The sequence below is a fragment of the Pan paniscus genome, chromosome 20 (assembly GCF_029289425.2).
Source record: "Pan paniscus chromosome 20, NHGRI_mPanPan1-v2.0_pri, whole genome shotgun sequence".
In the NCBI taxonomy this organism is placed as follows: Eukaryota; Metazoa; Chordata; class Mammalia; order Primates; family Hominidae; genus Pan; species Pan paniscus.
This window is the reverse complement of record NC_073269.2, coordinates 57,309,465-57,337,321: the sequence shown is the minus strand read 5'-3', so window position 1 is coordinate 57,337,321 and position 27,857 is coordinate 57,309,465. Positions and strand designations below refer to the sequence as shown.

Genomic DNA, 27,857 nt, shown 5'->3' with positions numbered 1-27,857 from the left:
TGTATATATTTAAGGTATACAACATGATGTTTTGATATATATATATATATATACATAATCAGATGATTACTACTGTCAAGCAAATTAACATATCCGTCACGTCTCATAGTTACCTTTTTGTTGTTGTTTTTGCTCTAATCAGTTGACTTTAAGTGAAGGAGATTATCCTCAATAATGTAGCTGGGTCTGATTCAATCAGTTGAAAGGCCTCAAAAGCAGAATGGGGGTTTCCCGGGAAAAGAAAGAATTTCGCTTCAGCTGCTGCTGGAGTTTCCAGCCTGCCCCTCCTGCCTGCCTGCCCTACAGACTTCAGACCTGCTGTCTTACTCAGTGTGGACTGCTACAACAAAATACGACAGACTGAGTGGCTTATAAACACAAGAAATTCAATTCTCACAGTTCTGGGAGCTGGAAAGTCCAAGATCCAGGCACCAGCATGTTCAGTGTCTGGTGAGGGCCGGCATCCTGGTTCACAGACAGTGCCTTATGCTATGTCTTCACATGGTAGAAGAGGAAACGTCTGGCCTCTTAGGTCTTTTTTTTTTTTTTGCCAGGGTTTGGCTCTGCCACCTAGGTTGGAGTGCAGTGGCACAACCTCCACCTCCCAGGCTCAAGTGATCCTCCTGCCTCATCCTCCGAGTAGCTGGGACCAAACGCATGTGCCACCATGCCTGGCTAATTTTTGTAGTTTTAGTAGAGATGGGGTTTCTCCAGGTTGCCCACACTGGTCTCAAACTCCTGAGCTAAAGTTATCCTCCTACCTCAGCCTCCCAAAGTGCCGGGATTACAGGCATGAGCCACCATGCCCGGCCATCTTAGGGCATGAATCCCATTCATGAAAGTTCCACCTACATAACCTAATCATATCCCAAAAAGGCCTTAAGAGCAGAATGGAGGTTTCCCAAGAGAAGAAATAGGAAGTCTTAGACTTCCCAGCTTCCCGAACTGTGAGAAATGAATTTCTTGTGTTTATAAGCCACTCAGTCTATGGTATTTTGTTGTAGCAGTCCACACCGAGGCCTCCAGACCCCATCATAGTGGGGGTTAAGTTTCAACGTAAAAATGTTGGCGAGACACAGACATCCAGTCCATAGCACCTGCCTAGCCAGCTCTCAGAATCACATAAGCCACTCCCATGCAATAAGCCTTTGTATAAGGATCAGCTACTCGTTCTGTTTCCCTGGTGGAACCCTGATGGATATAAACAAGAGGACCCATGTAATGTGCTTAGAACATGGCCTGGCACAGACACAGTGTGCAACAGACACAGGCTGCCGTCACCGTGCCCTTAACCCCGAGCTGGTTACTGAATAAACATGAACTCCTCTGTGCCTCACAGTGATCCACGGTCTGCTATACCCCCATTTTGCAGATGAAAGCTGGGGTTAGGGAACATGGGAATGGCCCACACTCAGGGCCAGAGCTGGGATGTAAACACAGGTGGCTCAGCTCTGTTGTCCAAGTGGCCACCGCAGAAGTTCATGATCCCACGGACCCCCCCACCCTGCAGTGTCCCATGGTTGGGGGAATCTGCATCTGGGAGAGGAAGGGATGGTGGCAGCCCTATCCACAGCCATTCTCCAAATCTAGCAGGGTACAGGGCACACAGAGAGTTAACCATCTGTGCATGGAATTGAGAGAGAGAGAGAAACAGAGACAGAGAAACTAGACTTTGAGGGTCAATGGGAGGGAAAGCCTAGACCTGCTCCTGGAGCCAGCAAAGCCTGAAGTGGCTGCATGGCCCCAGACAGTTCCCTTCCATAGTCTGCACTCTGGAATGGGGAGAAGTGAGCCTGATGTGATCCCGATGGGACTTGCTCCTAGGAGCAGGCAGGAGAGGGCAGAGTCACCTCAAATCTAGCTTTGTCCCCAGGCTGTGAGATTCTGGAAGGACCCTCCCCTTTCTGAACTTCAACTTCCTTGTGGGTAAGGGCAAGGGGATAGCATCTGTCTCAGAAGGTAGGAATGTAACCTTAGGGAGGCTTCTGAGCCTCTCCGGGCCTCAGTTTCCTCCTCTGTAAAATGGGCATGGTAATAAGACCGATTCCACAGGATCTCTGGCTTAAGTGAATGAAGGCCTGTGAGGGCTTGGGTCACCCTCAGTCCTGGCCAGGACAGTGATCACGGTTGCTTCCGTCATCTCCTGAGGGAACAGAGGTTTGTACAGAGCCACCTGCCATGGCCTCCTCCTTGGACCCTCTCCTTGTAGATGTACAAATGCACACAACTGACCACTGGCCAATTAGCAGTTTGCTCCATGGACTCAGCCCCCTCTGGTCCCTACGGGGAATCTCGAGGAGCCGGCAGTGACCTCAGCCTAGACGGGGACACACAGCCTGGTATTAGACCCCATCTGTCTGTCTGACCTGGAGTGCCCTCTTGTGTCTTTCCCTTGACTCTGGGGAAAGAGTTCAGCCCAATATCCACTTCTTGGGAGATGATTCCACTTTCCAATCTCACCTGTATCTGTGGAGCTGCTGGGCCCCTGCTGCGCTCATCCCTCAGCCCACCCATATGGATGCCACATTTTTCCTGAAGTCACTCTCCTAGTCCCCATGACCTTTCAATTGGTGGGGGATCAGGACTGAAGTCAAACTCAGGGACATTGTCACCACTGTGCATGTCCTTCAGAGAGAGGGGGAAGCTGATCCCCCAGGTATCAGCTCCTCCCTTGTTTCTCCTGAGGGTGAGCGGGGCGACAGTTGAGGCCTGTTTGCAGGGAGCTTTACCCAGGCGCAGCCTGTGGCCCCTTGCCTGGCTCAGTTCTCACCATTGTCTGCCTCCTGCCCTAGAAATGCTGCTTGCTCTGCCCTTGCTGGAGTGCTCTGACCCCCCAGCACCATGCCTCCTGCCTTCAATCTTGCAGCTTTCTGTGCCTGGCGGTGCTGTCACCTCTCCCTGCATGCCTGCTGGGCTCAGGTAGCAACACTCAGCTCCCCGAGCCGGGTCAAGCCCTCCCTCCCTCAATGCCAGCTCCTCCTCCCCTCCCCTCTCCCCATGCTTCTTGGGACACAGCCCTGGCCCTGCTCGAAGGGTGTAACAACCTGGAGGTCTTATGGGCAGGACCTGGGTCTGACTCCTCTTTGTCCCCAGCCCGCAGCCTGGCACACAGGAGGCCTCCGGGGATTTGTGGCCACATGAATGACATGAGTGAACACCTGGAATGTTTTTCTCTACCTAGAAATCCCTCCTTACTCTTCCACACACAAGCTTCCTCGCAGAACCTGGGGATTCTTGTTGCCCTTGGCAAAGCGTCTGCGTTCTGAATAACCCCGCCTGCTGTGGGCAGGAAGGGTGTTCAGGGAGCAGGAGTCCCCTCCACATCTATGCCTCTGATCTGAGTTTGCAAATGAGAGGGCTCATCAGGGTTTTTCTTTGACCCACGCGGCGCTGCCTTTTAAAAACATGTTCTCAATTGCTAATGTGCTGGAATCAAGATATTTCACACTGAAATCGAGATCTCTGGATTCTCCTCAAAAGACAAACAAAAAAAATATGAAGAGCTAGCTGTAGTCTCCCCGTGTTCCTGACCTGTGGGGAGGGGGTGGGGAGGAGTTGGAGGGAGTTCCGCCACTGTGAGCCGCCGCCTTCAGGAGGGGCAGCTGCGTTCAAGACAGACACGGCCCCCATTAGGCCAACTGTGCCCCTCTTGTTCTCTGCCTGGTGGCTGTGAGCATTTGAGTTTGCAACCTCTGCACTAGAGTCTCATAAAGTCAGGAGAAAATGGCCAGGACAGGGTCAGCTCCTGCAGCAGGGGACAAGGGTCCCGGGTTCCGGAGTCCTGAGCAGCGCACAGCCTTGCAGTGTGGCCCGAGGCACGTGAGCCTCAGTTTCCCTGTTTGCAATGCAGATGTGCAGAGGCTGGGGCCTCATGGTTCCCAGTGTCTCCGTGGATGTGCTCTTGGGGGTTCTTCAGGGTTTCAGCCACTTCCCATCGTGCTGAACATGCTTCAGTTTCTCTCTCTGAAGAAAGCTGAGGCTGGGTTGGATCCACTCTGAGCTCACAGCGGCCCCTGTGGCGGCAGCAGCCTGTTTCCTGGTGCTGCCCGCCTGGCGTATCCCTGTGTGTTTTGTTTCTGCTCCTGTCAGCCTGGCTGCTGGGGTGGCGTGTCCCTTGGGCAGGTGTCAGGTGTTAGGCCTGTCCCCTACATTGGCTAACATGAGGGCTGGCGCTGGGGAGGCCCCGGGGCATGTTTCCCCAGGAAATGGGTGAGAGCCGGGCGTCGGCCTCTGGGTCTGGAGTCTGGGATGGAGTCGCACCTCTGCCTGGGCCAGGTTTCCACGTCCTGGGCCGCGTGCCGTGATCCATCTCGGAGTCTACACTCTTCTTTCTCTCCAGAGCCCTAGACTTTGGGAGAACCACAGTCGGTTGCTCCGCTGCCTTGGACAAGCCCAATCCCCTCTCTAAGTACCCAACACGGGGGAATCCAAGCAGCCTCCTTAAGCCTCTGTTATGAGCGGAAGTGTGGATCCACCCCACCCCCCATCATTCATATGTTGACATCCTAACCCCCAGTGACTCAGAATGTGACTGTATTGGAGACAAGGTCTTAACATCGGTGATTAAGGTTAAATGATGTCACATGATGGGCCTGAATTCAATGACTGGTGTCCTTACAAGGGAAGGAAATTAGGACCCAGGCACACGCAGAGGGATGACCCCGTGAGGACACAGGGAGAAGACAGCATCTACCGGCCAAGGTGAGAGGCCTCAGAAGGAAGCTCTGCTGCTGGCACCTTGACCTGGGATTTCCAGCCTCCAGAGGGGGAGAAAATCAGTATCTGCCGTTCAAGCCGCCCAGTCTGTGGGGCTTTGTTTCGGCAAATGTAGCATCTGCTGTGTGGGGCGAGGGGTCCTGGGTCTCTCCGTCCTGAACAAGTGCCTCCCGGTGGTTCTGCCAGGTGATGGGGTGGGGGCCCTGGCCTGCGGCCCTGTTGCTTGACAGTCTGCCTGTGACTGTCCCAGGGACTTACCTCCAGCCCGGTCTGGTGGGGTGTCAGCTTCAGGCATTTTGGGTACTTCTGTTTCCTCCAGCAGCTCTGGTTTCTTCAGGGGCAGGCCTTCTTTGGCCTTGGGACTCTGATGCTCCTCCCACCAGGTGAGCATCTTCATTCTAAGGCAGGAAGCCCCGTGGTGAATGCTGTGCTCCCCGTCCAGTTCCCAGAAGGAGCCCTGGGCTGGGCCCAGAACACCAGCTTCCTCCGCTTCCTGGTTCTGAGACCAGCACAGCCCCACCCCACGCCGTCAAATGGGGATAAGAACCTCTATTCTCTTGGCGTGGACCCTCTCCCAAGCTTCTTTCTGGGCCTCCTGGAATTCACTCTGTCCCCCAGAGCTGCCCGGCTCCTCTCCTGCTCACAGCCCTCCCATGGCTTCCCAGTTGCCCCAGGACACAGCCCAGCCCTTCAGCCTGGTGGCCCTTCGTGTCTGGTCCATTCCTGCTTCTCTTGCTGCTCTGCGATGTCTCCATATATACTTTTCAGTTTTGGACAGGTCTTTTTTTTTGTACCTTTCTTCCTCCTTCGAATATTGCTGGCTCATGTCTGCATGTCCATGCCCGGCACACCGCCTTGCTCTTTCTGACAGCTGTGTTGTTCTGTTGTATGGCTGTCCCATGGATTATATAACTGTTCCCCTTCCTTTCTTGCTCTGGCAGCTGCAGGGGCCACCTGCTGGTCGCTGGCTGGCGGCTGTGTCCTTCTGTCCCGTGTCCCCTGCAGAGCAGCCTGAGCAAGCTTTAAAGACCCGAGCTGTTCCTCCCCAAATGGAGATCCTTCCATTGTTTCTTTCTGCGTTCAGACAATAAGATTCAAACGTCCATTTCCTGTCTGAAAACGCTGGCTCTACAAAAACATCCGAAAATACTGATGGGGCTGAGGTCGTAAGGACGTTGGGGACTGAAGATCAGAGGCCACGCATCAACTGAGGGCTGGCTGCACACTGCTGGGTTGTGGGGAAGTGGGGGCTTGCTGTTATAATTACCAAGGGACTTGCTTTAAATGGTCCAGTGACAGCAGACAACAAGGCCTTGGGTCCATACTAGGTAGGGACCTGGATATGACACCCCCACATCAAGGGGGCGCTAGAAAAAAAATCTAGTCATTGATCAAGGGAATGACAAGGAAGCATGTCTATTTTGGCCTGGGCTTTCGGTGGCAAAAAAAAACCTTTTTTTATTTATCTTAGAAGCTGAGGCCTCCATTTATAGAGATTTGCATCAGAGAGCGACAAAGTGAGCAATGAACACAAATAGCCCCCGGTGTGTTTCGCTGTTGGGCAACTCACACAAAACTCATTTCAGAGGGACTTGCCCACCACATTGTCCGCATATGCTTCTTGCAGGTAAAGTCCCCACTGAGAGCAGCTCACCTTCCAGGATGACCAAGCATGAGAGGCAATAGCCCTCCACGAGGGAGATGAAACCCAAACTTCTCACCAGAGCCCTTGAGGCTCTGCCAGTAGGTTAGCCTCTCCCAAGCTCTCCCTAAGCTCTGAGCTCATCTGGCCCTGCTGGGCTCTTGAACTCGATAAACCTTTGCAATCTCAGAGCCTAGAACTGCGGCTCCCTCAGTCTGGGCAGCTCCCCACACTCCTTTAGGCCTCAGAGCAAGTACCTGAAGGCTGCTCCCCGCCCCCTCCCCTTGCCACACTCTCTCCCAGCTCCCCGTTTTCCTCCAGGCACTTCCCAACATTTGTCCCTACACATCTGCTTATGTCCTCGTTCAGTGTCCACCTCCCTGAGGCCTGGTTTGCTCTACGATATTGTCAGAGGTATTTGAACCAGAGTAACTCCATCTTGAACAGGGGCTGGGTAAAATAAGGCTGAGACCTACTGGGCTGCATTCCTGGACAGTGAAGGCATTCTAAGTCACAGGATGAGATAGGAGGTCGGCACAAAATACAGGTCATAAAGACCTTGCTGATAAAACAGCTTGCAGTAAAGAAGCTGGCCAAAACCCACCAAAACCAAGATGGCGACGAGTGACCTCTGGTCGTCCTCACTGCTACACCCCCACCAGCGCCATGACAGGTTACAGATGCCACGGCAACGTCAGGAAGTTACCCTATATGGTCTAAAAAGGGGAGGCAGGAATAATCCACCCCTTGTTTAGCATATCATCAGGAAATAACCATAAAAATGGGCAACCGGCAGGCGTCGGGACTGCTCTGTCTATGGAGTAGTCATTCTTCTATTCCTTTACTTTCTTAATACACTTGCTTTCACTTCACGGACTCGCCGTGAATTCCTTCTTGTGCGAGATCCAAGAACCCTCTCTTGGGTTCTGGATCCAGACCCCTTTCCTGTAACAGTATGACCTGGCATGTAGAATTTGCTCAGTAAATTTTTGTTGAGTTAATGTATGGAGAAAAGCTTTGCATCGCACATCTCTGTTGCATCAGCGTGCAGCAGGTGCACTGTTATAAAGGCCATTTGCGTGTTTTGCGTACTCTAAAAAATTATGAATGAGGCCAAAGCATACAAATCCAGACATGCAGGAAAATAGCAAAATATTGAAACAGCCTTGTGAGATGGTTTGAATTCAAGATTATTATTGCAAATTATTCTTTTCTTTTCTTTTTTTGAGAGACAGGGTCTCACTGTGTCATCCAGGCTGAAGTGCAGTGGTGTGATCACAGCTTATTGCAGCCTCTACCTCCTGGGCTCAAGCCATTCTCCCACCTCAGCCTCCTGAGCAGCTGGGACTATATGCATGCGCCACTGTGTTCAGCTAATTTTTGTATTTTTTTGTAGAGGGGGTCTCATTATGTTTCCCAGGCTGGTCTCAAACTCCTGGGCTCAAGCGATCCTCCTGCCTTGGGCTCCCAAAGTGCTAGGAATATAGGCATGAGTCAATTCACCCAGCCCCATTTTTTTTTTTTTTTAGATGGAGTCTTGCTGTGTTGCCCAGGCTGGAGTGCAGTGGCACAATCTCGGCTCACTGCAACTTCCACCTCCTGGGTTCAAGTGATTCTCCTGCCTCAGGCTACCAAGTAGCTGGGATTAAAGGCACATGCCACCACGCCTGGCTAATGTTTGTGTTTTTAGTAGAGATGGGTTTCACCATGTTGGCCAGGCTAGTCTCAGACTCCTGACCTCGCGATTTGCCTGCCTCGGCCTCCCAAAGTGCTGGGATTACAGGCGTGAGCCACCGTGCCCGGCCGCCATTTTGTTTTATTGTAGGTTTTCTCCCATTCACAACCCGCTCCTATGCTTGTACTGGATTTGCTTGGACACACTGTGACTCTCCTCCTGCCCTCCCCAGGCCCCCGGTGTCTGCCTCCTGAGGGAACTTGGCACAGCTCAGCTCCAGAGCCACCAGCCCGCCTGCAGGGGACACCTCCACACCTGTGGCCCAATCTACTGCCCCCATGCCTCCTGCTCAGCCCTCTGGCTGGGGCGCCACCACCCCACTCTCCTGTCCTGGACTCTCCACCCATCTTCTGCTGTGTTGGGCCCCTCCTACCCCCTGCACCCCACTCTTCCCAGATCCCTTCCTTCTCCTTCCCCAGGACACCACCTCCGAAGCCCTCTCCCCAGTGAGAGTGACCCTGCCTCTGGCCTGATTCTCCAGGAGGCCTGGGGCCCACATCTGTGTTCTTCTGTTTTAGAACCCTCATCCTCTGAAGAAAGAGTCTCCTTCTGCTACTTTGAGCCTCTGGCTATTGGGCCAGAACATCCCCTTCCTCTCATTTCTGTCACTGGCAACCCCCTAGGCCAGGCCTCTGTATTCCCAGAGGATTTTTATGCTTGACTCTCAGTCTTTCTGTCCCCAGATTTCTGTCATCATTTTGGGCGCCTTTGGCATTCCCATGGACAGACCCAATTGTCACCCCGACATGTCAGCTCCCACAGCTCCTGAGGCCAGTTCCTTTTTGTTGGTGGTGGCTGGAATCCCTTCCTGGGGGAGCCAGCTGGGATGGGCTGTTAGAGCTGGCATCGACCCTTGACTCAGGTAGGGCCAATCAGTCTTCCCTGGGATTGCTAAATCACCACAAGAAGACAAGTTCTCTGTCAGCCGGAGTTAGCTAAGAGAGGAGGACGTGAATCTGGGGCTGGCCATCTTGCCTGTAAGGTGAAGAGAGCCTCCAGAGCTCACGTTAACCAGAAGGAAACAGAGCCATAGGGTGGGGACAGACAGACTCTTGGTGAAGCCATCTGCATGCCTGGATTCAGACATGCCTGAAGTGTAGATCCGCCTGTCACGGGTGGAATTGTGTCCCCATAAATATATATGTTGAAGTCCCAACCCCCAGTAGCTCAGAATGTAACCATGTTTGGAGATAGGGCCTTTTAAGGGGTTATTAAGGTTAAATGAAATCGTTATGGGTGGGCCATAGTCTATGCGACTGTTTTTGGAAATAGCGCCTCAAGTTAAATGAAGGCTGTTCAGGTGGGGCCTTAATCCTATATGACTGGTGTCCTTATGTCTTAGTCTGTCCATGCTGCTATCACAAGGTGCCATAGACTGGGTGGCTTATAAGCAACAGAAATTTATTTCTTATACGTCTAGAGGCTGTAAAGCCCAAGATCACACCACTGGTATATTTGACGTCTGGGCAAGGCTTGCTTCCTGGTTCATGGATAGCAAATTCTAGCTGTGTCCTCATGTGGTGAAAGGGAGGAGATGGCTCTCTGGGGGCTCTTCTATTAGGGCACTAATCCTATTCATGAGGACTCCATCTTTATGACCTAATCACCTCCCAAGGCCCCACCTCCAAACACCATCATCTTGGGGGTTAGGATTCCAACAAATGAATTAGCAGGGGTAGGGGCATACAGACATTCAGACCATAGCACCTTACATGAAGAGGGAGAGACCCAGGGGTGTGTGCACAGAGGTATGACCATGAGAAGAGGCAGTAAGAGAGTGAGGAGAGAGGCCTCAGGAGAAACCAACACTGCTGACACCTTGATCATGGACTCCCAGCCTCCAGAATGCTGGGAGGACAAACTTCCGTTTTTGTTTGTTTGTTTGTTTTTTGAGACGGAGTTTTGCCCTTGTTGCCCAGGCTGGAGTGCAATGGCATGATCTCAGCTCACTGCAACCTCCGCCTCCCAGGTTCAAGTGATTCTCCTGCTTCAGCCTCCCGAGTAGCTGGGACTACAGGCATGCGCCACCACACCCAGCTAATTTTGTATTTTTAGTAGAGATGGGGTTTCTCCATGTTGGTCAGGCTGGTCTCAAACTCCTGACCTCAGATGATCAGCCTGCCTCGGCCTCCCAAAGTGCTGGGATTACAGGCATGAGCCACCATGCCCGGCCTCAAATTTCTGTTGTTTAAGCCACTTAGTCTGTGGTATTTTGTTATGGCAGTGCCTGCAAACTAATACGTGCCTTTAGACTTAACAGTCGATCTGTTCCTACAGCAGATTAAAAATGGTGGCAAATCCTTGGATAGTTTTCCTAAGGACAGGTGGAATCTATTTCTTCTTCCTTTGAATCTTGGCCAGCCTGTGACTTGCTCTAAGAGAATGCTGTGGAAGTGATGTGCTATTGATTCTGGGCCTGTCCTTTAAGAGGACTGGCAGCTTCTGCTTTGGAAGAGAGCACATGGAGAGACTCGGAGCCCACATGGAGAGAAAGAGGGGCCCAGCTGAGCCTCACCTTCTGGCCATCCACACCAAAATGCCTGGTTTGTGAATGAAAGCATTTTGGATTCTCCGTGCTAGCCCAACTCAAGTGACCTCCAGTGACACCACAGGGAGCAAAAGAATCACCCAGCTGGGCCCTGCCCAAATTCCTAATCTAGGAAATCATGAAAAATACTAAAATGATTATTGTTTGAAGCCATTGTATTTTGGGGGATTGCTATGGTCTGAATGTTTACACCCCCCGCTCAAATTCACATGTTGAAATCCTAACCCTCAAGTGATCGTATTTGGAGGTGGGGCCTTTGGGAGGTGATTAGTTCATGAGGATGGAACCCTCCTGAATGAGACAAAAGCCTTTACAAAAGAGACCTCAGCGAGACCCCAGTCCCTTCCACCAAGTGGGGACACAGTGAGAAGATGTCATCTATAAGGAAAAGAGCCCTCACCAGACACTGAACCTGCTGGCACCCTGACCTTGGACTTCCTAGCTTCCAGAACTGAGAGAAATAAATCTCTGTTACGCACAAAACACCCAATCTATGGCATTGTGTTGTAGTAGCCCAGATGGACTAAGACAGGGGTAGAGACATAGCAACAGATGACCAGAACTGTTCCCTTTCTCTTTGAGCTTGTTGAATTCAGCCCTTATAACTCACAACTGGAAGAGACCTGATGAATGCAACTGTTTCCTTTAACTACCAAGGGTTCATTATCTCCCAAAACTTTTCCACTTATGAAAATGTAAATTCCAATACCTCACAATCTGCCTAGTTCTTCTATCCATCCAGTTTTTTGGTGCTCCCCTTCCAACTGTTCCCAGTATATGATATCACAGGTGGAAGCTTCAATTCCAAGACACTATATTTTCTAGAGTCTATGAAGACTCTCTGTTTCTCTTCCTTTCCTCCCTCCCCACCCCACTAGGTACAACGGCTCCCCAGTTAAAGTGCTCTCTCTCTCCTTCCATCCTCCTCGCTTGCCCGTCTCCAACCTCCCCACTCCATCACCCTTCCTGGCATCTTGTCCATGAATACTCAAACCTAGACCAATGCCATCATCTACTCCTTTTTTCTGCTATAGTCTGAATATTTGTGTTCCTCCAAAATTCTTCTGCTGAAACATAATCTCCAGTGTTTTAGTATTTGGAGCTGGGGCCTTTGGGGAGTGATTAGGTCGGGAGTGTGTAGCCCTCATGAATGGGATTGTAGTGCCCTTATAAAGGGAGCCCAGATAACTCCCTTTCCCTGTACACCACGTGAGGACACAACCAGAAGGTGCCATCTGTGAACCAAGAAGCAGGCCCTCACCAGACACCAAATCTTCTGGTGACTTGATCCTGAACTTCCCAGCCTTCAGAACTGGGAGAAGTAAATTTCTTTTGTTTATAAGCCACCCAGTCTATGTATTCTGTTACAGCAGCCTGAATGGACTAAGACATCTTCCAATGACTGCTGCTGGGAGGAGATGTCACATAGCAATGATGCTTGCCACCATTAACGATTACTAATCTCCAGTAACCATTGGGCCTTGGCTACTGCTCAGTGGTTGCTCTCCTTGTCCTTATACAGATCCTGCTCATTCTCCCCAGTGGCTATTCCAACCACCCTAACACATCACACTTCTTCTCAATTCCCCATGGATTCCCCATGCTCCCACCCATGTCATTTTCAGCAGACAGCCTTGCCATGCTTTCCTTGCTATGAAAATAAGCCACTGGGTGGGAGAGCCTCACCCCACCAACCCCAACCCTAAATGCTGCCTAAAGGTGAACAAGAGAAAGAACACCTGCCACTGGATTTTGAGAATAACATTGAGAATAAGGATAACTGGTTGCTTTAGACAATGTTATGTCAGTGGCCTGGTGCTGGGGAGCAAGTGGAAGAGTGATGAGAATCAGGAAGTGGTGTAAGATACTTTCTCGAAAGAATATTGGATAGTACATAGAGGAAGCCTGTGGGGCTGAGGCGGGAGAGATTTGTGCCAGCAAAGAAAGAATGATTGAAAATTTAGGAGCCAGAAGGGATGATTGATGGAGTACAGCTCCTAAGGCAGTGGAGGAGAAGGATTCCCAAGCAGAGGAGGTGGAGCTTACCTTGGACAGGAGGAAGAAAGCCTCTTTCCCTAAAAAAGGCAGGGAGTACATCACTCAATGTCAATGGTAATAACGTTGAATGTGTTGGGGAGTTGATTTTTTCCTCGGAAGTAGGTAAACCTTATTGCTGAACATGACGGGATGAGATAAGAGACTGGGGGAAAGAGGGAAACACCTGGCATACTGACAGAGTGTGAAGTTGGAGGGGGTTGATTAGAGGCAAGCTAAAGGATTTCTGGGCAATACTGATCCCCTACCTCTGCCCCAAGGATGGAGAGACAGTGAAAGAGTAGGGTTCTCTTAGCATCTCCCTCATAAAGACCTCTAACCTAGTACTTGTTTACTTGACTCCCTCTCTCTGGAAAATACAGGACACAAGGTAAGAAGGGAAACAGATAAAAAAGTTTGACAAACATTAGATGAGAGCCCTATGATGAAAACAAAGAGCAGAGGCAATATAAACAGTGGTTAAGAATCTTTCCAGAACTGATGAAAGACACCAAAGCATAGATTGAAGAGGCCAAATAAATATAAATAAAGACAAATCTAAAAAAATGATATCCACACTCAGTCACATCAAAGTAAAAGTGTTAGTGCTAATACCCAAAAGTCCAGGAGACCTACAGGAGTCCTGAAAAGACATCTGGCCCTGGAGAGAGGCCCGGGGAAGTTTTCCAGAGCATGTGATGGAGGGGCTGTAGGTTGAGTCCTAAATGATGAGTAAATGTCAGCCAGGTGTGAGAGGGGAGCAGGGGTAGAAAATGAAATGCAGAGGAGGGGGAGTATTGGGCAGAAGCCACATATCAGCAAAGCTGCAGGACAAGAAACGCATGTGTCACAGACAAATAGGCAAGTTGGTGTTATGAAAGTGTAAAGTGTGAGGCCAAACCGGAAATGTCAGAGACAAAGAGGTCTTAAAGGCAGAGACAGATAAGGAGAGATCATTTTCAAAGGAGCAGCAGATGAGAGTCACGGCTGACTTTTCTCCTGTGATAATAGAAGCAAGATATAATGGAACATGGAATAGTTCAAGATACTGAAAGAAAATGCCTGCCAATGCAGCATTCCAAACTTGGCAAATATACCTTTTTTTTTTTGAGACAGAGTCTCACTCTGTGGTCCAGACTGGAGTGCAGTGGCACAATCTCAGCTCACTGCAGCCTCTGCCTCCAGGGTTCAGGTGATTCTCCTGCCTCAGCCTCTCGAGTAGCTGGGATTATAGGTGGACACTACCAAATCTGGCTATTTTTGTGTTTTGCATTTTCAGTAGAGACAGGGTTTCACCATGTTGCCCTGGCTGGTCTAAAACTTCTGGCCTCAAGTGATCCACCCACCTTGGCCTCCCAAAGTGCTGGGATTACAGACGTGAGCCACCACGTCTGGGCAAAATATCTTTCAACTCTGAAGGGAGAGGGAGAGAGAGTTCGGAGTTGGAGGGGAGAGAGAGAGAGAGAGAGAGAAAGTGAGAGAAGAAACCAAGAATGCTTGCTACCAGAAAACCAATTCTAAAGGGCTTTCTAGAATATATTTCAGGAAAAAAGATTCGGGATGGAAGATCTGAGAATACTAACAGAATGTAAGGAATAAAGAATAGAGACTATGGTAAATATGTATGTAAATCAAAATGAGCAGTGAATGTACAAAATAAAACCAGAGATGATGATGACGTCTTTGGGGGCTCAAAAATATAGAATTGGTATTTCATTAATAATAAAATGCCATTAATAGTAAGATGCATAATTTATATATCACTAAGGGAAAAAAGTGTTGCCAGTTAAACTATTAAGAACTAACATAGTCCTGAACAGCACATGAATCATCCAATGTCATGTTAATTTAAATTTTAAAAATGTCTTCTGAAGGATTAAGCAATTCCTTCTGGTTTCATTTGCATTGACAGTTTATGAGATAAATTACCCTTTTGCTTTTTATCTTACAAGAAAAAGTAACATGGCTTCATCCACATGTGGGTGTCTCTCTTTCCTAGGTTCTATAAAGCACCAGATCGTTGCTTTACAAAAAATATGGAATTCTGGTCATTTCTCAAACAAATGTTACAGGTGTCACAGAATGGAAGATATGCTTACTCTTTTACTTCTGTGCCCTTCTGTATACACCATAACTTTGTTTCAGTAGCAGCTAATAATGTAATACTTTTGCAAATGTTTGAAAAGGCAATGAATTAAACATGTATCAATGAACAAATAATTCAATTACAGTGATAATATGAACAGCAATATCAAGAGTTCATGCACCTGCAGGCAATGACAACTTTATCAGGACTGCCACCTGAGACCAACAGCAACTGTAAATCACCATCGGTTGAAGACATATCTCTATTTCAGAGATGTTCGAATGTGAAATAACATGTATATTGGAATTGATAAAATGCCACAAAGCATGTTATAAAAATAGCATGTAAGTCGTGAGGAGGGAAACTAGAGTTCAACTGTTCTAAGGTCTTTATGTTATCTGGAGGAGGGTAAAGGTTTTATACTTTGAAATTATCAAATATGTACTTTGATAACTGAAGTATAGATGTTGTGATTTCCGGGTAACCAGTAAAAGAATATTTAAAAAACATATAATTGCATAATTTTCAACTAGTAGAAAGAAAAGAATGGATTGATAAAAATACCCAGCCAATCCAAATGAAGACAAGTAAAGGGAAAAAAAGAAACATATAGGACAAACTAGGATGGTATATTGAAATACCATCAGTATTTAAATGCACCAGTAATTACATCAAGCAAATTAATTTAAATCCAATTTAAAAATTACAAGACTAAAAAAAGTCAAAATCATATGCTGATTATGAAACACATAACTAAACCTTCAGATCACAGATTGAGAGTAGCTGTAAAAGAAGGAGCTGGTGGAGCTATACTAATATCTGACAGAATAGGCTTTAATACAAAGGTGAAGAAGAAAAATGGTATCTGATATAAGGAAGATACTTGTATGCACTTTTTTTGGGGGGGGGACAGAGTCTCTCACTCTCTTGCCCAGGCTGGAGTGCAGCAGCATGATCTCAGCTCACTGCAGCCTCCGCTTCCTGGGTTCAAGCCATTCTCCTGCCTCAATCTCCCAAGTAGCTGGGATTACAGGCACAAGCCACCATGCCCGGCTAATTTTTTATTTTTAGTATACACGAGGTTTCACCATGTTGGCCAGGCTGGTCTCAAACTCCTGACCTCAAGTGATCCACCTGCTTTGGCCTCCCAAAGTGCTGGGATTACAGGTGTGAGCCACCATGCTCGGCCTTGTATGCACATTTTAAAATAGACTTGAAGCTAATGACATGGCCTCAAGATTTATAAAGCAAAAACTGACAGAATTTCAAGAAGAAACAAACAAATCCACAATCATTGTGGGAGATTTAAAAACACATATCTCTTATCATTAGAGCAGGCAGGCAATTAAGTCAGTCCAAGTAGAGAAGATTTAAGCAACATGAATAATGAATTTGATTTAAAGGGTATATATGTATATGTATGTGATTGTGTACACACACACAGACACACACACAGAGAGAGATATATACTGCATTTGACGGGCATAAAATATACATTCTTTTCAAGTTCACATGGAATATTTATAAAAACGAAACAAAAAATGTGTTACAAAGAAAATAAGGAATTGAAATCATGCATAGTATATTTTCTGACCTTATTCGGTTTAAGCTAAAAATTTAAAAAGAGAGTAATGTGCCTAAGAAACTCATGGGTCAGGCCAGGGGCGGTGGCTCACGCCTGTAATCCCAGCACTTTGGGAGGCCGAGGCAGGCGGATCACCTGAGGTTGGGAGGTCAAGACCAGCCTGACCAACATGGAGAAACCCCGCCACTACTAAAAATGCAAAAAATTTAGCTGGGCACGCTGGCGCATGCCTGTAATCCCAGCTATTTAGTTGGCTGAGGCAGGAGAATCACTTGAACCTGGGAGGCAGAGGTTGTGGTGAGCTGAGATCGCACCATTGTACTCCAGCCTGGGCAACAAGAACAAAACTCTGTCTCAAAACCAAACCAAACCAAACCAAACCAAACCAAACAAAACCAAACAAAAAATACTCATGGGTCAAAAAATCATAATGGAAATTAGAAATATGTTAACCAAATGATAATGAAATATTTATATTAAAATTTGTGAGATGCAGCTAAAGTCATGCTTAGAGGGAAACTTATAGCCCTAAATACAAATACTGAAAAAGAAGAGTAGCTGAAAGTTAACGATATAAGAATCCATTTTTAAAAGGTAGACAAGGCCGGGGCGGTGGGCCACACCTAGTAATCCCAACAGCACTTTGGGAGGCTGAGGTGGGTTGATCACTTGAGCCCAGGAGTTGGAAACTTGCCTGGGCAGCATGGTGAAATCCTATTTCTACAAAAAATACAAAAATTAGCCAGGCGTGGTGGCACACACCTGTAGTCCCAGCTACTGAGGAGGCTGAGGTGGGAGGATCATATGAGCCCAGGGAGGTGGAGGCTACAGTGAGCTGTGATTGACCCACTGTACTCCAGCCTGGGTGAGAGAGGGAGACCCTGTCTCAAAAAAAAAAAAAAAAAAAAAAAAAAAAAAAATAGACAAAGCAAAATAAATTGGAAGAAAGTATGAGGAAGGAAAAGGAGAACATAAATAAAGGTAGTAGGCTTTGGGAAAGGCTGCTGATGAATTTGAACTTTGATACTCACGACAAGAGGAAGAGGCAGAAGAAGAGCAATGAGAATGCAATGGCTCCATATACAATGCCCTGGATTAATCCTTTCACGAACACACTGGAAACTGATTTCTTATCTGGAATTAGAGGGAAGTGAGATACACCTTTCTCCAAAGGCTTTGAAGTCTGAGCTAAAACTCTCTACCCTTTCCTCCGGCCCTGTGCCCATCTGCATCTGGTCTTTAGGTGTTCTTTCCAGCTCAGTCACTAGGTCCCTGGATACTCACTTGGTATCAGGAAGATGCTGGAAGTGTGAATTCCATATTGGTTCTTCCCCTCACGGTGAAGTCTCATGACTCTTTCTGGCTCCCCAATGAGACTGATGGTGCTGTTGGCCCAGGGGGCACGTGTGGAAGAAGTCACCCGGAGGATGTTATCCATGCTGTTCACAGCCACAGGGACAACTCCCATCCACCACTGCACAGAGGGCGTGGGGATCCCGTGGAAGGAACAGCTGCACAGAACTGTCTTCTCCAAGGAACAAGAGGAATTGAACAACCTGGCAGGTGCTGTGCAGAGGAAGAATCAGGGATCATCAAGATGTCCTGACTTTGCTTCTCTACTTCCCCTAAGACCCAGCCTTCTCTTTACTTGCTATTCACAGGGAGCTTCAGAAAGACTTTCTGGCAACCCAGAGTGGGGCTGGGACTCAAAACAGTCCCCTTTCATCCTCTCTCCACATCTGCCTCAGACTTGGGCTCAGCTCCTACCTCTGGCCTTTCAGCCCCAAAGGTCTTCCCAAAGGGGGAAGATGTGACAGCTCCTAAGACTTCTTTCCCTCTGGGGCTCAGGTCTTTTCTTGAGCCCACTATTTCTCAGGATCCTGCCTGTGCCCACCAGCACTCACAGACCACTTGGAGCTTGACCAAGCTACTTCTGGTCACGTTGGCTAGGGATAAGTTCAAGTGACATCCAAGGGTGTTGCCATGGTCCTCAGGCCTCAGGGTGAAGTGCAGCACCGAGGAGGAGCTGCTGGAGATGGCTGGGTTCTTCCGGGAGTGGAAGAGGGCTTTGGTTTCTTTGCAGGTGCCTTTGAGGGTACAGTTCAAGGTCACAGTCTTCTCAGCCAAAAGAATCTCTGGCATGTGGAGCTCTGGCTTTTGGGTTGGCTTTTGGGTTAGCTCTGGAGAAGAGAGAAGTAGATCCAAACCTTGGGGGAAAAGGGACCCTCATGGACACTTCACTGATGCACAACGTTTCCAGGTTACAAAGTGCTCCCCACCCATTAGCTCATTTGCAACCCCCTCCCCTCCCCAACCGCCTTGTGAAACTTGGGATTGTTGTGGTTTAATGGTTTTTCACAAATAGATTTCCTTTCTCTGTGTGGAAGGGGAACAGCCCAGCGTCCAGGTGATAAAACTGAAGAGAACTACTCAAGGTTGTAGAGCTTGAACCTGAACTCTGGTCTTCAAAGACTGAGGGTGAGTAGTTTTCTGAGGCTCTACATTGTAGAATGAGGATTCTACATTCTGATCCCTTACCTGAGTCCTAGACTACATGTGCTAGTGGTAGCTCCTACTCTGTCTCTGTTTCTACTTTTAGTAGAGACAGGGTTTCACCATGTTGGCCAGGCTGGTATCCAACTCCTGACCTCAGGAGATCTGCCCAACTTGGCCTCCCAGCATGCTGGGATTACAGGCATGAGCCACTGTGCTTGGCCAAGTACCTAATTTTTTAGGTACTTCATCTTACCTCAGCCTTCATCTTACCTCAGCCCTGTCTGCCTTCCAACTCCACCCACCCTTACCTCCCCAAGACACCTCCATGCTGCCTCTCCTTCTACTTACCCAACCATAGCAGTGGCAGTGCCATCAGCCCCAGCGAGATCTCAGGGGCAAGAGAGGACCAGGATGTATCCTGCTGCTAACTCTGACCTCAGATTGGTCTGTCCTGGAGGGCAGGATTTGGAATGGATGAGGAGAGGGGCAGCAGTAAGAAGCATGGGGTGAGGCTAGAAAGAAGTCCACTGCTTGCTAGGGGCTCTTGTCTTTTCAATCCACCCCTAAGGTCTGCGAATCTTGTGAATTAGGGGCCTGATGGGACCAGATGCTGGGGAGCTTCAAGAACAGAGGTTGGGCTGGGCGTGGTGGCTCACGCCTGTAATCCCAGCATTTTGAGAGGCTGAGCCCAAGAGTTTGAGACCAGCCTGGGCAATGTAGGGAGACCCTCTCCCTACAAAATGTTAAAAAAAATTAGTCGGGTGTAATGGTACATGCCTGTAGTTCCAGCTACTCAGGAGGCTGAGGTGGGAGGATCTCTTGTGCCTGGGAGGTTGAGGCTGTAGTGAGCTGTGGTCACAACACTGTACTCCAGCCTGGGCAACAGAGCGAGACCCTGCCTCAGAAACAAAAGAACAGGGGTTGTCCGCACGCTCTTTGTGAAGCCTCAACACCATGTCTGCTTTCCTCTCTCTAGTCTGCATTCCCACTCCATTACCTCTTCAAAGAGCCTCAAATGCCAAGCTGAGGAGCTCGGACTCCCTCCCACGTCAATGGGGGAAGTCATGGAAATTATGGAATGGTCTTGAACCATGGGAGAACGGGTTTGGGTGTTCTAAAGGTCCCTCTGGGTCTGCAATGAGGAGGAAGCAACAGTCCAGGAGAAAGAGGATGAAGTCTGAGCTGGAACAATAGCTATGGGGGACAAAGAGAAGGTGATATATTTAAGAGAGATATTTGAGAAATAAACAATCTTTCAGCGGCTGATAGGATACATTCCAAACTCCCTTGCCTTTCATTCGAGCTCTCCCTGATTTTGCCCCGCTTTTCCCTTACCTCGATAGCCCCCATGCCTGCACCCTGTCATTCTTTCTTTTTTGAGTCAGAGTCTTGCTCTGTCACCCAGGCTGCAGTGCAGTGGCGCGATCTCAGCTCACCGCAACTTCTGCCTCCCGGGTTCAAGCAATTCTCCTGCCTCAGCCTCCTGAGTAGCTGGGGCTAAAGGTGCCTGCCAGCACGCCCAGCTAATTTTTGTATTTTTGGTAGAGACAGGGTTTCGCCATGGTGGCCAGGCTGGTCTCAAACTCCTAACCTTGGGTGATCTGCCCACCTTGGCCTCCCAAAGTGCTGGGATTACAGGCGGGAGCCAATGCACCGGCTGAAATGGGGATCCTTTCTACAGATGCTCGGCACGTCCTTCCTCCGCCTGTTTACTCAGGCCACTCCCCGTGTCATGGCGTCCTTCTGCAGCTCTGTCCTTTGCCCACATTCAAACCCTCTTTCTCTCTCCAAGTCCAGGTCAAATGTAACCTCCTCCTGGAAGTCTGGAAGTTCTCTCCTGGATCTCACAACCAGAAAGAAGCCTCTTCTCTCGGACTGTCTTCAGCAGCCCTAGCTATCCATCTCCTCTAGGGCAATATCTCAGGTAGACCCTGAGAGTTGCCTACCTGATATTCAACCTCTGTTTCCTCCTTGTTATTTCAAATTTGTCCAGGTGATCAAGCCACCAATCTGAAAAATAAAATCTCTATTTTCTTGTTTCATTTTCATCTGGGGTGGCCATATGGCAGAGTTCTGGCCAGTGAGCCAAGGAGAAGAAAAATGTTATCAAATTACTATCAGTGAATAAAAGCCTATTCAGCTTTTCTCCCCCTTTTTTTTTTTTTTTGCCATCCCAACTGAGCTCCCAAGGGTTTTTTTTTTTTTTTTCGTGTAATACTAGCTAATAAAATTCCAGGGCTTGGTTTTAAAAACATAAGTTTTCATAATAAAGTACATGACTCTCAGAAATAGTTGAAGGACACGTTTCCTGCCCCTGCAGCAATAAATCAAAAGATATTGTTCTGTGTTATAAAATGATTCAAGGAATTTGATTTGATGTTGTGCAAAACTGAGACTGTTTATAAGAATATCATTTATGTTCTCCTCTGCAATATACAGTTTTGTATGAATATTCATGACGGTTGCTGACTTGTTCTAGTCTTTGTTAATACGAATCTGCTCTTGGAAGAATAATTTAAACAAAATGGTCTTATGAGACTACAAAGATGTTAGAAATTATTCCATGTCTTATGAAAATGATCCCCAAATAAAATGGAATTCTGACGGGTTGTCTTATTTGATGATTTCTTGCTCTGGTAATAATAACATTGTAATTGACATCTCTGTTTTCCTAAATTGTATACCAATCTGTAGGACCGTACTCTTCTTTCTCATGAACAATGCAAAAAATAAAAATAAAAACCTGGCCAGTCGTGGTGGCTCATGCCCGTAATCCCTGCACTTTGGGAGGCTGAGGCAGGTGGATCACCTGAGGTCAGGAGTTTGAGATCAGCCTGCTGAAACCCCGTCTCTACTAAAAATACAAATATATATATATAGAGGGGGTAGTGGCAGGCGCGCCTGTAATCCCAGCTACTGGGGAGGCTGAGGCAGAAGAATCGCTTGAACCCGGGAGGCGGAGGTTGCAGTGAGCTGAGATTGCACCATTGCACTCCAGCCTGTGCAACAAGAGTGAAACTCCATCTCAAAAATAAATAAATAAATAAATAAATAAATAAATAAATAAATAAATAAAAGAAATCTTTAACTCCGCTAGATTACTGAGCGCACATTTTGAGAGACTTGTCTACTTAAAAATACCAAACTTAAGAGGCTATCTGCTGGAGAGTTTTGGGAGTTCTGCTTTTCTGACACTGGCACCATCATTTCCTCCTCCTCACCTTCCTCTTCTTCCTTCCTGGAAGATGAACGTGTTGCTGGAGATGGTGCAGCCACCTGGCGACTATGAGACAACTGTGAGGATGAAAGCTAGAGATCTGGGGATGTTGCTGACAACAACATGGGGAGCCTGGTTTTCTGATGACCCTGTGGAGCTATTGTAACAACCCCACACAGCCCACTGCCATATCTCTTCTCCATTTGATTGTCACGCTAGTTGGGAAACTGATAAAATGCCTTACCAGGGAATCTAGCCAAAAGTGAACTCCTAGGCCAGGCGTGGTGGCTCACGCCTGGAATCCCAGCATTTTGGGAGGCCGAGACGGGCAGATTGCTGGAGGCTAGGAGTTTGAGGCCAGCCTGGGCAACATGGAGAAACCCCATCTCTACTAAAAGTACAAAAATTAGCCAGGTGTGATGGCACGTGCCTGTAGTCCCAGTTACTCGGGAGGCTGAGGTGGGAGAATTGCTTGAACTGGGGAGGCAGAGGTTGCAGTGAGCCAAGATCGCGCCACTGCGCTCCAGCCTGGGTGACAGAGCAAGACTCCATCCCCACCATAAATAAAAAGTAAAGCTTCCATGCTTGCAGGTACCAGATGAATGGGGCCTGTTTGTGAAGACATAGGAGACTCCTTGGGGACTCCTAGAAAACTTTTGGAGGAAGATGACAAGGAGACTCTGCAGGGGGCTCTGCAGCTGAGGAAGGACAGTGGAATTTCCATTACTCCATTGTTCCAGTGATATTTCCACCATTGCCCCTTCACATTTCCACATCTGCATGGCATCCTTTTAAATTATAAATCAATCATGTCAGTTCCCTGTTCGTTACCATCTGTTGGCTTCACTTTACTGTCAAAATAAACTCCAAAATTTGACAGATTTTGGCAGACTGCTAGAAATACTACCTAACCCTACTTCCCCTCTGTTTCTCTTTCTCTCCTTGGTCAGCTTCTGCCCCTTCACAGTACGCAGGGAAGTAACTCTGTATCCATTCTGACCAGAATGTGAGTTCCTTGAGAAAATTAGTCATGTCCAAATATCTTTTGTGTGTCACGTTGGAATCACCTTTGTGTACCACTTCTGGGTGGCCTTTGTGTGTCATGCCCAAGGTACCTTTGTGTGACATAATGGAGTCCACCTTTCAAAGTCAAGTCTGAGTCACTTTTGTGTCTCTAGTACCCAACACACAATCTGGAACACAGCTGGTGCATAATAAAGCTTTATCAAATGAAAGAAGATTTGGAACCAAGAAATTTGGGGTTTTGGCAAGGCGCAGGGACTCACACCTGTAATCCCAGCACTTTGGGAGGCCAAGGCGGGCAGATCACTTGAGGCCAGGAGTTCGAGACCAGCCTAGCCAACATGGCAAAATCCCTTCTCTACTTAAAAAGCAAAAATTAGCCAGGCGTGGTGGCATGCGCCTGTAGTCCCAACTGCTCAGGAGGCTGAGTTATGAGAATCACTTGAACCCAGGAGGCAGAGGCTGCAGTGAGCAGAGATTGTGCCACTGCATTCCAGCCTGGGAGACAGAGAGAGAGCGAGAGAGAGAAAGGGAGAGAAAGAGAGAGAGATAAATAAATAAATAAATAAATCTGGGTTCTAGCTGTGGCTCTGCAGATACCCTAAAATAAATAAATAAATAAATAAATAATACTGAACAATCATGGTGGCCCATGTGCTGTGCACTGGAGATTCACATACTTTATCATTCTCAATCTCACAACAGCACTGTGATGTAGTTCTCAATGCATCACTTCGCAGATAAGGAAACTGAGGCCCAGAACAGCATAGGAACTAGTCAGGTTCACAGGGCCAAGAAATGGACATCCTGAAGTCATAATGTAGGTCCCTGGACTCCGAACCCAGTGTTCTTTCCGGTATGCCAGGCTGCCTTCAGAACTGCTGTGTCATCACGGTTGAAGCCTCTTCTCCTCTCTGAGTCCCAAGCTTCATGTATAAAATATGGGAATAAATCAAACTGTCCTGTCCATCTCACAAGGTTTGAGAAAGACAGTGGGAAAAGCATATAGTTTTGCACCATATGAGTTACAAATGTCTTCCCCCTCGACTTGTGTGGTAGGCAAAATTCTAAAGATGTCTCCCATTCCAAGATTCCTGTGCCCTGGTTATTCAATTAAACATTAATCTACGTGCTTCAGTGAAGGGACTTTGCTGATTGAGTGAAGGGACTTTGCTGATAGAGTGAAGGTGACTAATCTGCTGATCTTAAATTGAGGAGATCATCCTGCACTATCTGAGTGAATGTAATGTAATCACGTGAAACTTGCAAAGCAGAAAAGTCAGAGAGATTCAGGAGAAAGAAAGGGCATACATGAGCCAGAAGTGGAGGTCAGAGAGATGTGAAGCATACGAAGGATTTGACTCACCATTGTTTGCTTTGAAGATGAAGGAGCGAACCCACGAGCCCATGAGGGCAGCTCCTAGAAGCTGACAATGACCCCAGCAGACAGCTAGCAAGGGAATGCAGACCTCACTACTACAAAGCATGGAACTGATTCTGAATGTGTTTGGAAATGGGTTCATCCAAAGGGACTCGAGAAAGCAACATAGCCTTGCCAACACTGTGATTCAGGCCTTGTGAAAGCTGGAGCAGAAAACCAGGGGAACCACGCCACACCAGAACTTTTGACCTTCTGTGAGATCATACATGAGTGTTACTTTAAAAGCTGCTAAAATTGGGCTGGGCCCAGTGGCTCATGCCTATAATCCCAGCACTTTGGAAGGCCAAGGCAGGTGGATCACATGAGGCCAGGAGTTCCAGGCCAGCCTGGGCAACATGGCAAAACCCTGTCTCTACTAAAAATATTTTTAGAAAATTATCCAGGTGTGGTGGTACTTGGGAGGCTGAGGAATGAGAATAGCTTGAACCCAGGAGACAGAGGTTGCAGTGAGCCGAGATTGCACCACTGCACTCCAGTCTGGGTGACACAGCGAGACTTGGTCTCAAAACAAACAACAAAAAAGCTGCTAAAGTTGTGGTAATTCTTATGAAAGCAACAGGAAACCCATACAACTTGGATGTGAAGCCAGTTCAAAGGAAGGGTTCTAGATTCTTCTGTGAGTGGACGGCCGGCAGTCCAAAGGCTTGGTCTTTGCCTCCCATTTTCTAGGTTTTTCTGGGCCAGGCCCTTCCCTCACTAGGGAACTGCTTCCTCATTTAAGATAGTCTAGAGTTTGCAAATTAGTGGCTTTGTGAGGTAGTTAAAATGCAGGGGATTTTATGTAGCCTGCATTAAGAAACCTGCATACAGACTTTCTTTAATTAGTTGCAATGTTTAAAAATCAGGATCCTCACATAAAAGTCTGAACTCCCAGCTACTTTTTAATAAATTAGATCTGACAACACATGGCAGACATTAACTTTCCCCTTTAATATTGGACAATTGTTCTCCAGTCCATTCCTGCCCCTGCTCTCCCTGCTGCACTCACCTGGGAGAGGCATATAACACAGTGGTTAAGACCGTGTGCTGAGTCAGCCTGCCTGAGTTTAAGTCTGGCGCCACCATTTGCCAGCTGTGTGACTGTGGGCAAATTACTTCCCCTCTCTGGGTTTCCCGTTTCCTCACTTATAACATGTAGATTTTAACAGGATTCATCTGGCAGAATTGTTGGGAGCATTAAATGATTAAATGAATGAATGCGTGTAAAACCCTCAGAACAGAGCCCAGCACAAAATAAGTGCTAGGCAACTGTTTATCATTCACATCACCTGCCTGGTTCCCTCAGCATTTAATTTGTGACCGCTCTTGACTCATCTCTTTTCTCAGTGATGTTTTGATTCAAGAACCAGCCCTCTGCTTTTCCATTCTGATCTCTGCCTCTCTTAAAAAACGACTCCCTCCTTACATCAAGATGCTACTCAGGCTTCCAGATAACAAATCCTATATCTGCATCATAACCCACTTTTGCTTTTTTTTCACTATCAAAATCCTTCCTCTTCCTCCTTTAATTTACAACCTCGAATCGAAGGTTGGGAAGAGCTCTGGGCTGGTTCCAGCTGGGGCTTTGCCAGTAACTCGTTGGATAGCTCTGGGCAAGTTCTGTCCCCTTTCTGCTTCCCCCTCTTTTTCCTCCTCGGTAGAATGGGAGGGTTACTGCAGACTATGTAAGGGTCCTTCAGATTCAAAAACTCTGATCTCTCACATCTGTAATCCCAGCACTTTGGGAGGCTGAGGTGGGAGGATCGCTTGAGCCCACAAGTTTGAGACCAGCCTGGGCAACACAGCGACACCCTGTCTCTACAAAACAATTTAAAAAATTAGCCCGGCATTGTGGGTGCAGCTACTCTGGAAGCTGAGGTGGGAGGACTGCTTGAGCCTGGGAGGTCGAGGCTGCAGTGAGCTGAGATTGTGCCACTGAACTCCAGCCTGGGTGACAGAGCAAGACACTGTCTCAAATTAAATAGATGAATAGAATAATGAAATAAAAATAAAATTCTGATCTCTTTCCAGTCTCACTTCCTTCTCCAGGCCCTGGTGTGTGCGTGAGTTTTCTTCACAGGTGATCTCTTTTCCCTCCCCCTAAATTATCACTTCTTTTTCCATATTTACCTCCCAGTCTCAGGGTCCAAAGAGGTCCAGCCTGGTCCTTCCTCAGCACTATTTCCTTAAAAACCGAATGTCCTCCTGAATTTTTGCATCAAGCGGGTTTGTTTGAGTTCCTATTACTGTTTTCAATGACTCCAGATGCGCCCGATGAACTGACTGACACGTGGAATAACCGTGTACACAAACACGGAGTGCCTCACGGGGAAGTGACTAAGGTAGAGGAAGGCTAACGGATTCGCTGAACTGGGAGTCCCCTGAGGCCTCGCCAACCTCCTTGCACGGGGACACCAACCCCGTGAAGCCCCGCCCCGCAAGCTCGCGCGGGTTTGTCCAGAGCCAATCAGGGCCTGACCCTTCTCGCGGGAGCTGCTGGGATGCGCAGCCGCATAAGAGAGCGCGCGGGTCTCCAGAGCCTGAGCTAGTCAGAAGCAACAGTTGCTACTGCGTCCCCCGGACACTGGGAGAATCGTTTTCCTTGGGCAGCTGGTTCCAGACCCCCACCAGTCCTCTAGACTCCAGGCCAATCAGTTGCTAAGGGACGTTCCTCTCTCAACCTGGTATGTGCGGGAAGTCAAGGCATTGACTAAGGCACAAAATGACTAGTGCTGGACCCCAGGGCTGGTCAGAAGGCACCCTGTGTACTCATTGTTTCCTGTCCTGCACGCGAGGCCCCTATCACCGAGAAAACAAGACACACGGTGAAGCCCAGCCTCTCTATTCCCATTCCCAAACCCATCTCTGACCTATCTCCAACCCGATCCCTATCCTCTCTCCTATTCCTTTTCCACATTTTTTTCTCTTCTTTCCCAATACTGGCACTCTCCCTCTCCCCAGCCTTGTCTGCCTCTCCCTCCCAAACAGAGGATGTATCTTTAGTAGAAGCAAACACCAAACCTGTTACATAGAGGCTTCTATCCTCAACTCAAAACCTCTGCTGCCCAGGATTCTCACACAGCTCCACTGGATGTGATTCTCAAACAATCTGCACTTTCCAGAATTACAAAGCATAAGAGGAAATAACCCTCCACAAGTGAGGACAAAACCTAAACTTCCCACTAGAGCCCTTGAAGCCCTGCAAGTTCTGGCCCTTCAGGAGCTCATCCCTCAGTCAATTCCAGTCACAGCGGCCTGCTCTGGGCTCCTGAACTCACCAAACTGCTCTCATGTCAGAGCTTAGGATCTACTGCTCCCTCTGTCTAGCCAGCTCCTAAGAATCCTATAGGTCTCA

At 48.0% G+C, this 27,857-nt stretch overlaps 1 protein-coding gene across 4 annotated transcripts; it reads right to left on the bottom strand.

Annotated features, from left to right (window-relative positions):
* Nucleotides 1-26,939, bottom strand: LOC100983394 (SIGLEC family-like protein 1). Of its 4 annotated transcripts, none has more exons than XM_055104296.2 (9): nucleotides 26,633-26,939; nucleotides 19,840-20,036; nucleotides 19,620-19,737; nucleotides 19,191-19,293; nucleotides 18,251-18,526; nucleotides 17,631-17,912; nucleotides 17,378-17,480; nucleotides 4,975-5,114; nucleotides 1-4,348 (listed from the first exon to the last, which is right to left on the bottom strand). In XM_055104296.2, the coding sequence occupies exons 4-9, from the start codon at nucleotides 19,213-19,215 to the stop codon at nucleotides 4,344-4,346; spliced, it is 831 nt and encodes a 276-aa protein (XP_054960271.1). In that variant the 5' UTR covers nucleotides 19,216-19,293; nucleotides 19,620-19,737; nucleotides 19,840-20,036; nucleotides 26,633-26,939; the 3' UTR covers nucleotides 1-4,343. The 4 variants fall into 4 exon arrangements, with proteins under 4 accessions (XP_054960271.1, XP_054960273.1, XP_054960272.1 ...); XM_055104298.2 differs by having other exon boundaries at nucleotides 19,620-19,741; nucleotides 26,633-26,909; XM_055104297.2 differs by lacking the exon at nucleotides 26,633-26,939 and adding an exon at nucleotides 20,789-22,439.
* Nucleotides 26,940-27,857: the final 918 nt, after the last annotated feature.

Excerpts from the sequence above, each read along its gene's own strand:
- LOC100983394 (XM_055104296.2), bottom strand. The coding sequence starts at position 19,215 with ATGGCACTGCCACTGCTATGGTTGG. Across the intron at positions 17,913-18,250 it reads GGTCAAGCTCCAAGTGGTCT|CACCTGCCAGGTTGTTCAAT; the intron begins GTGAGTGCTGGT and ends TCCTCTGCACAG. Across the intron at positions 17,481-17,630 it reads CAGCATCTTCCTGATACCAA|ATAAGAAATCAGTTTCCAGT; the intron begins GTGAGTATCCAG and ends CTCTAATTCCAG.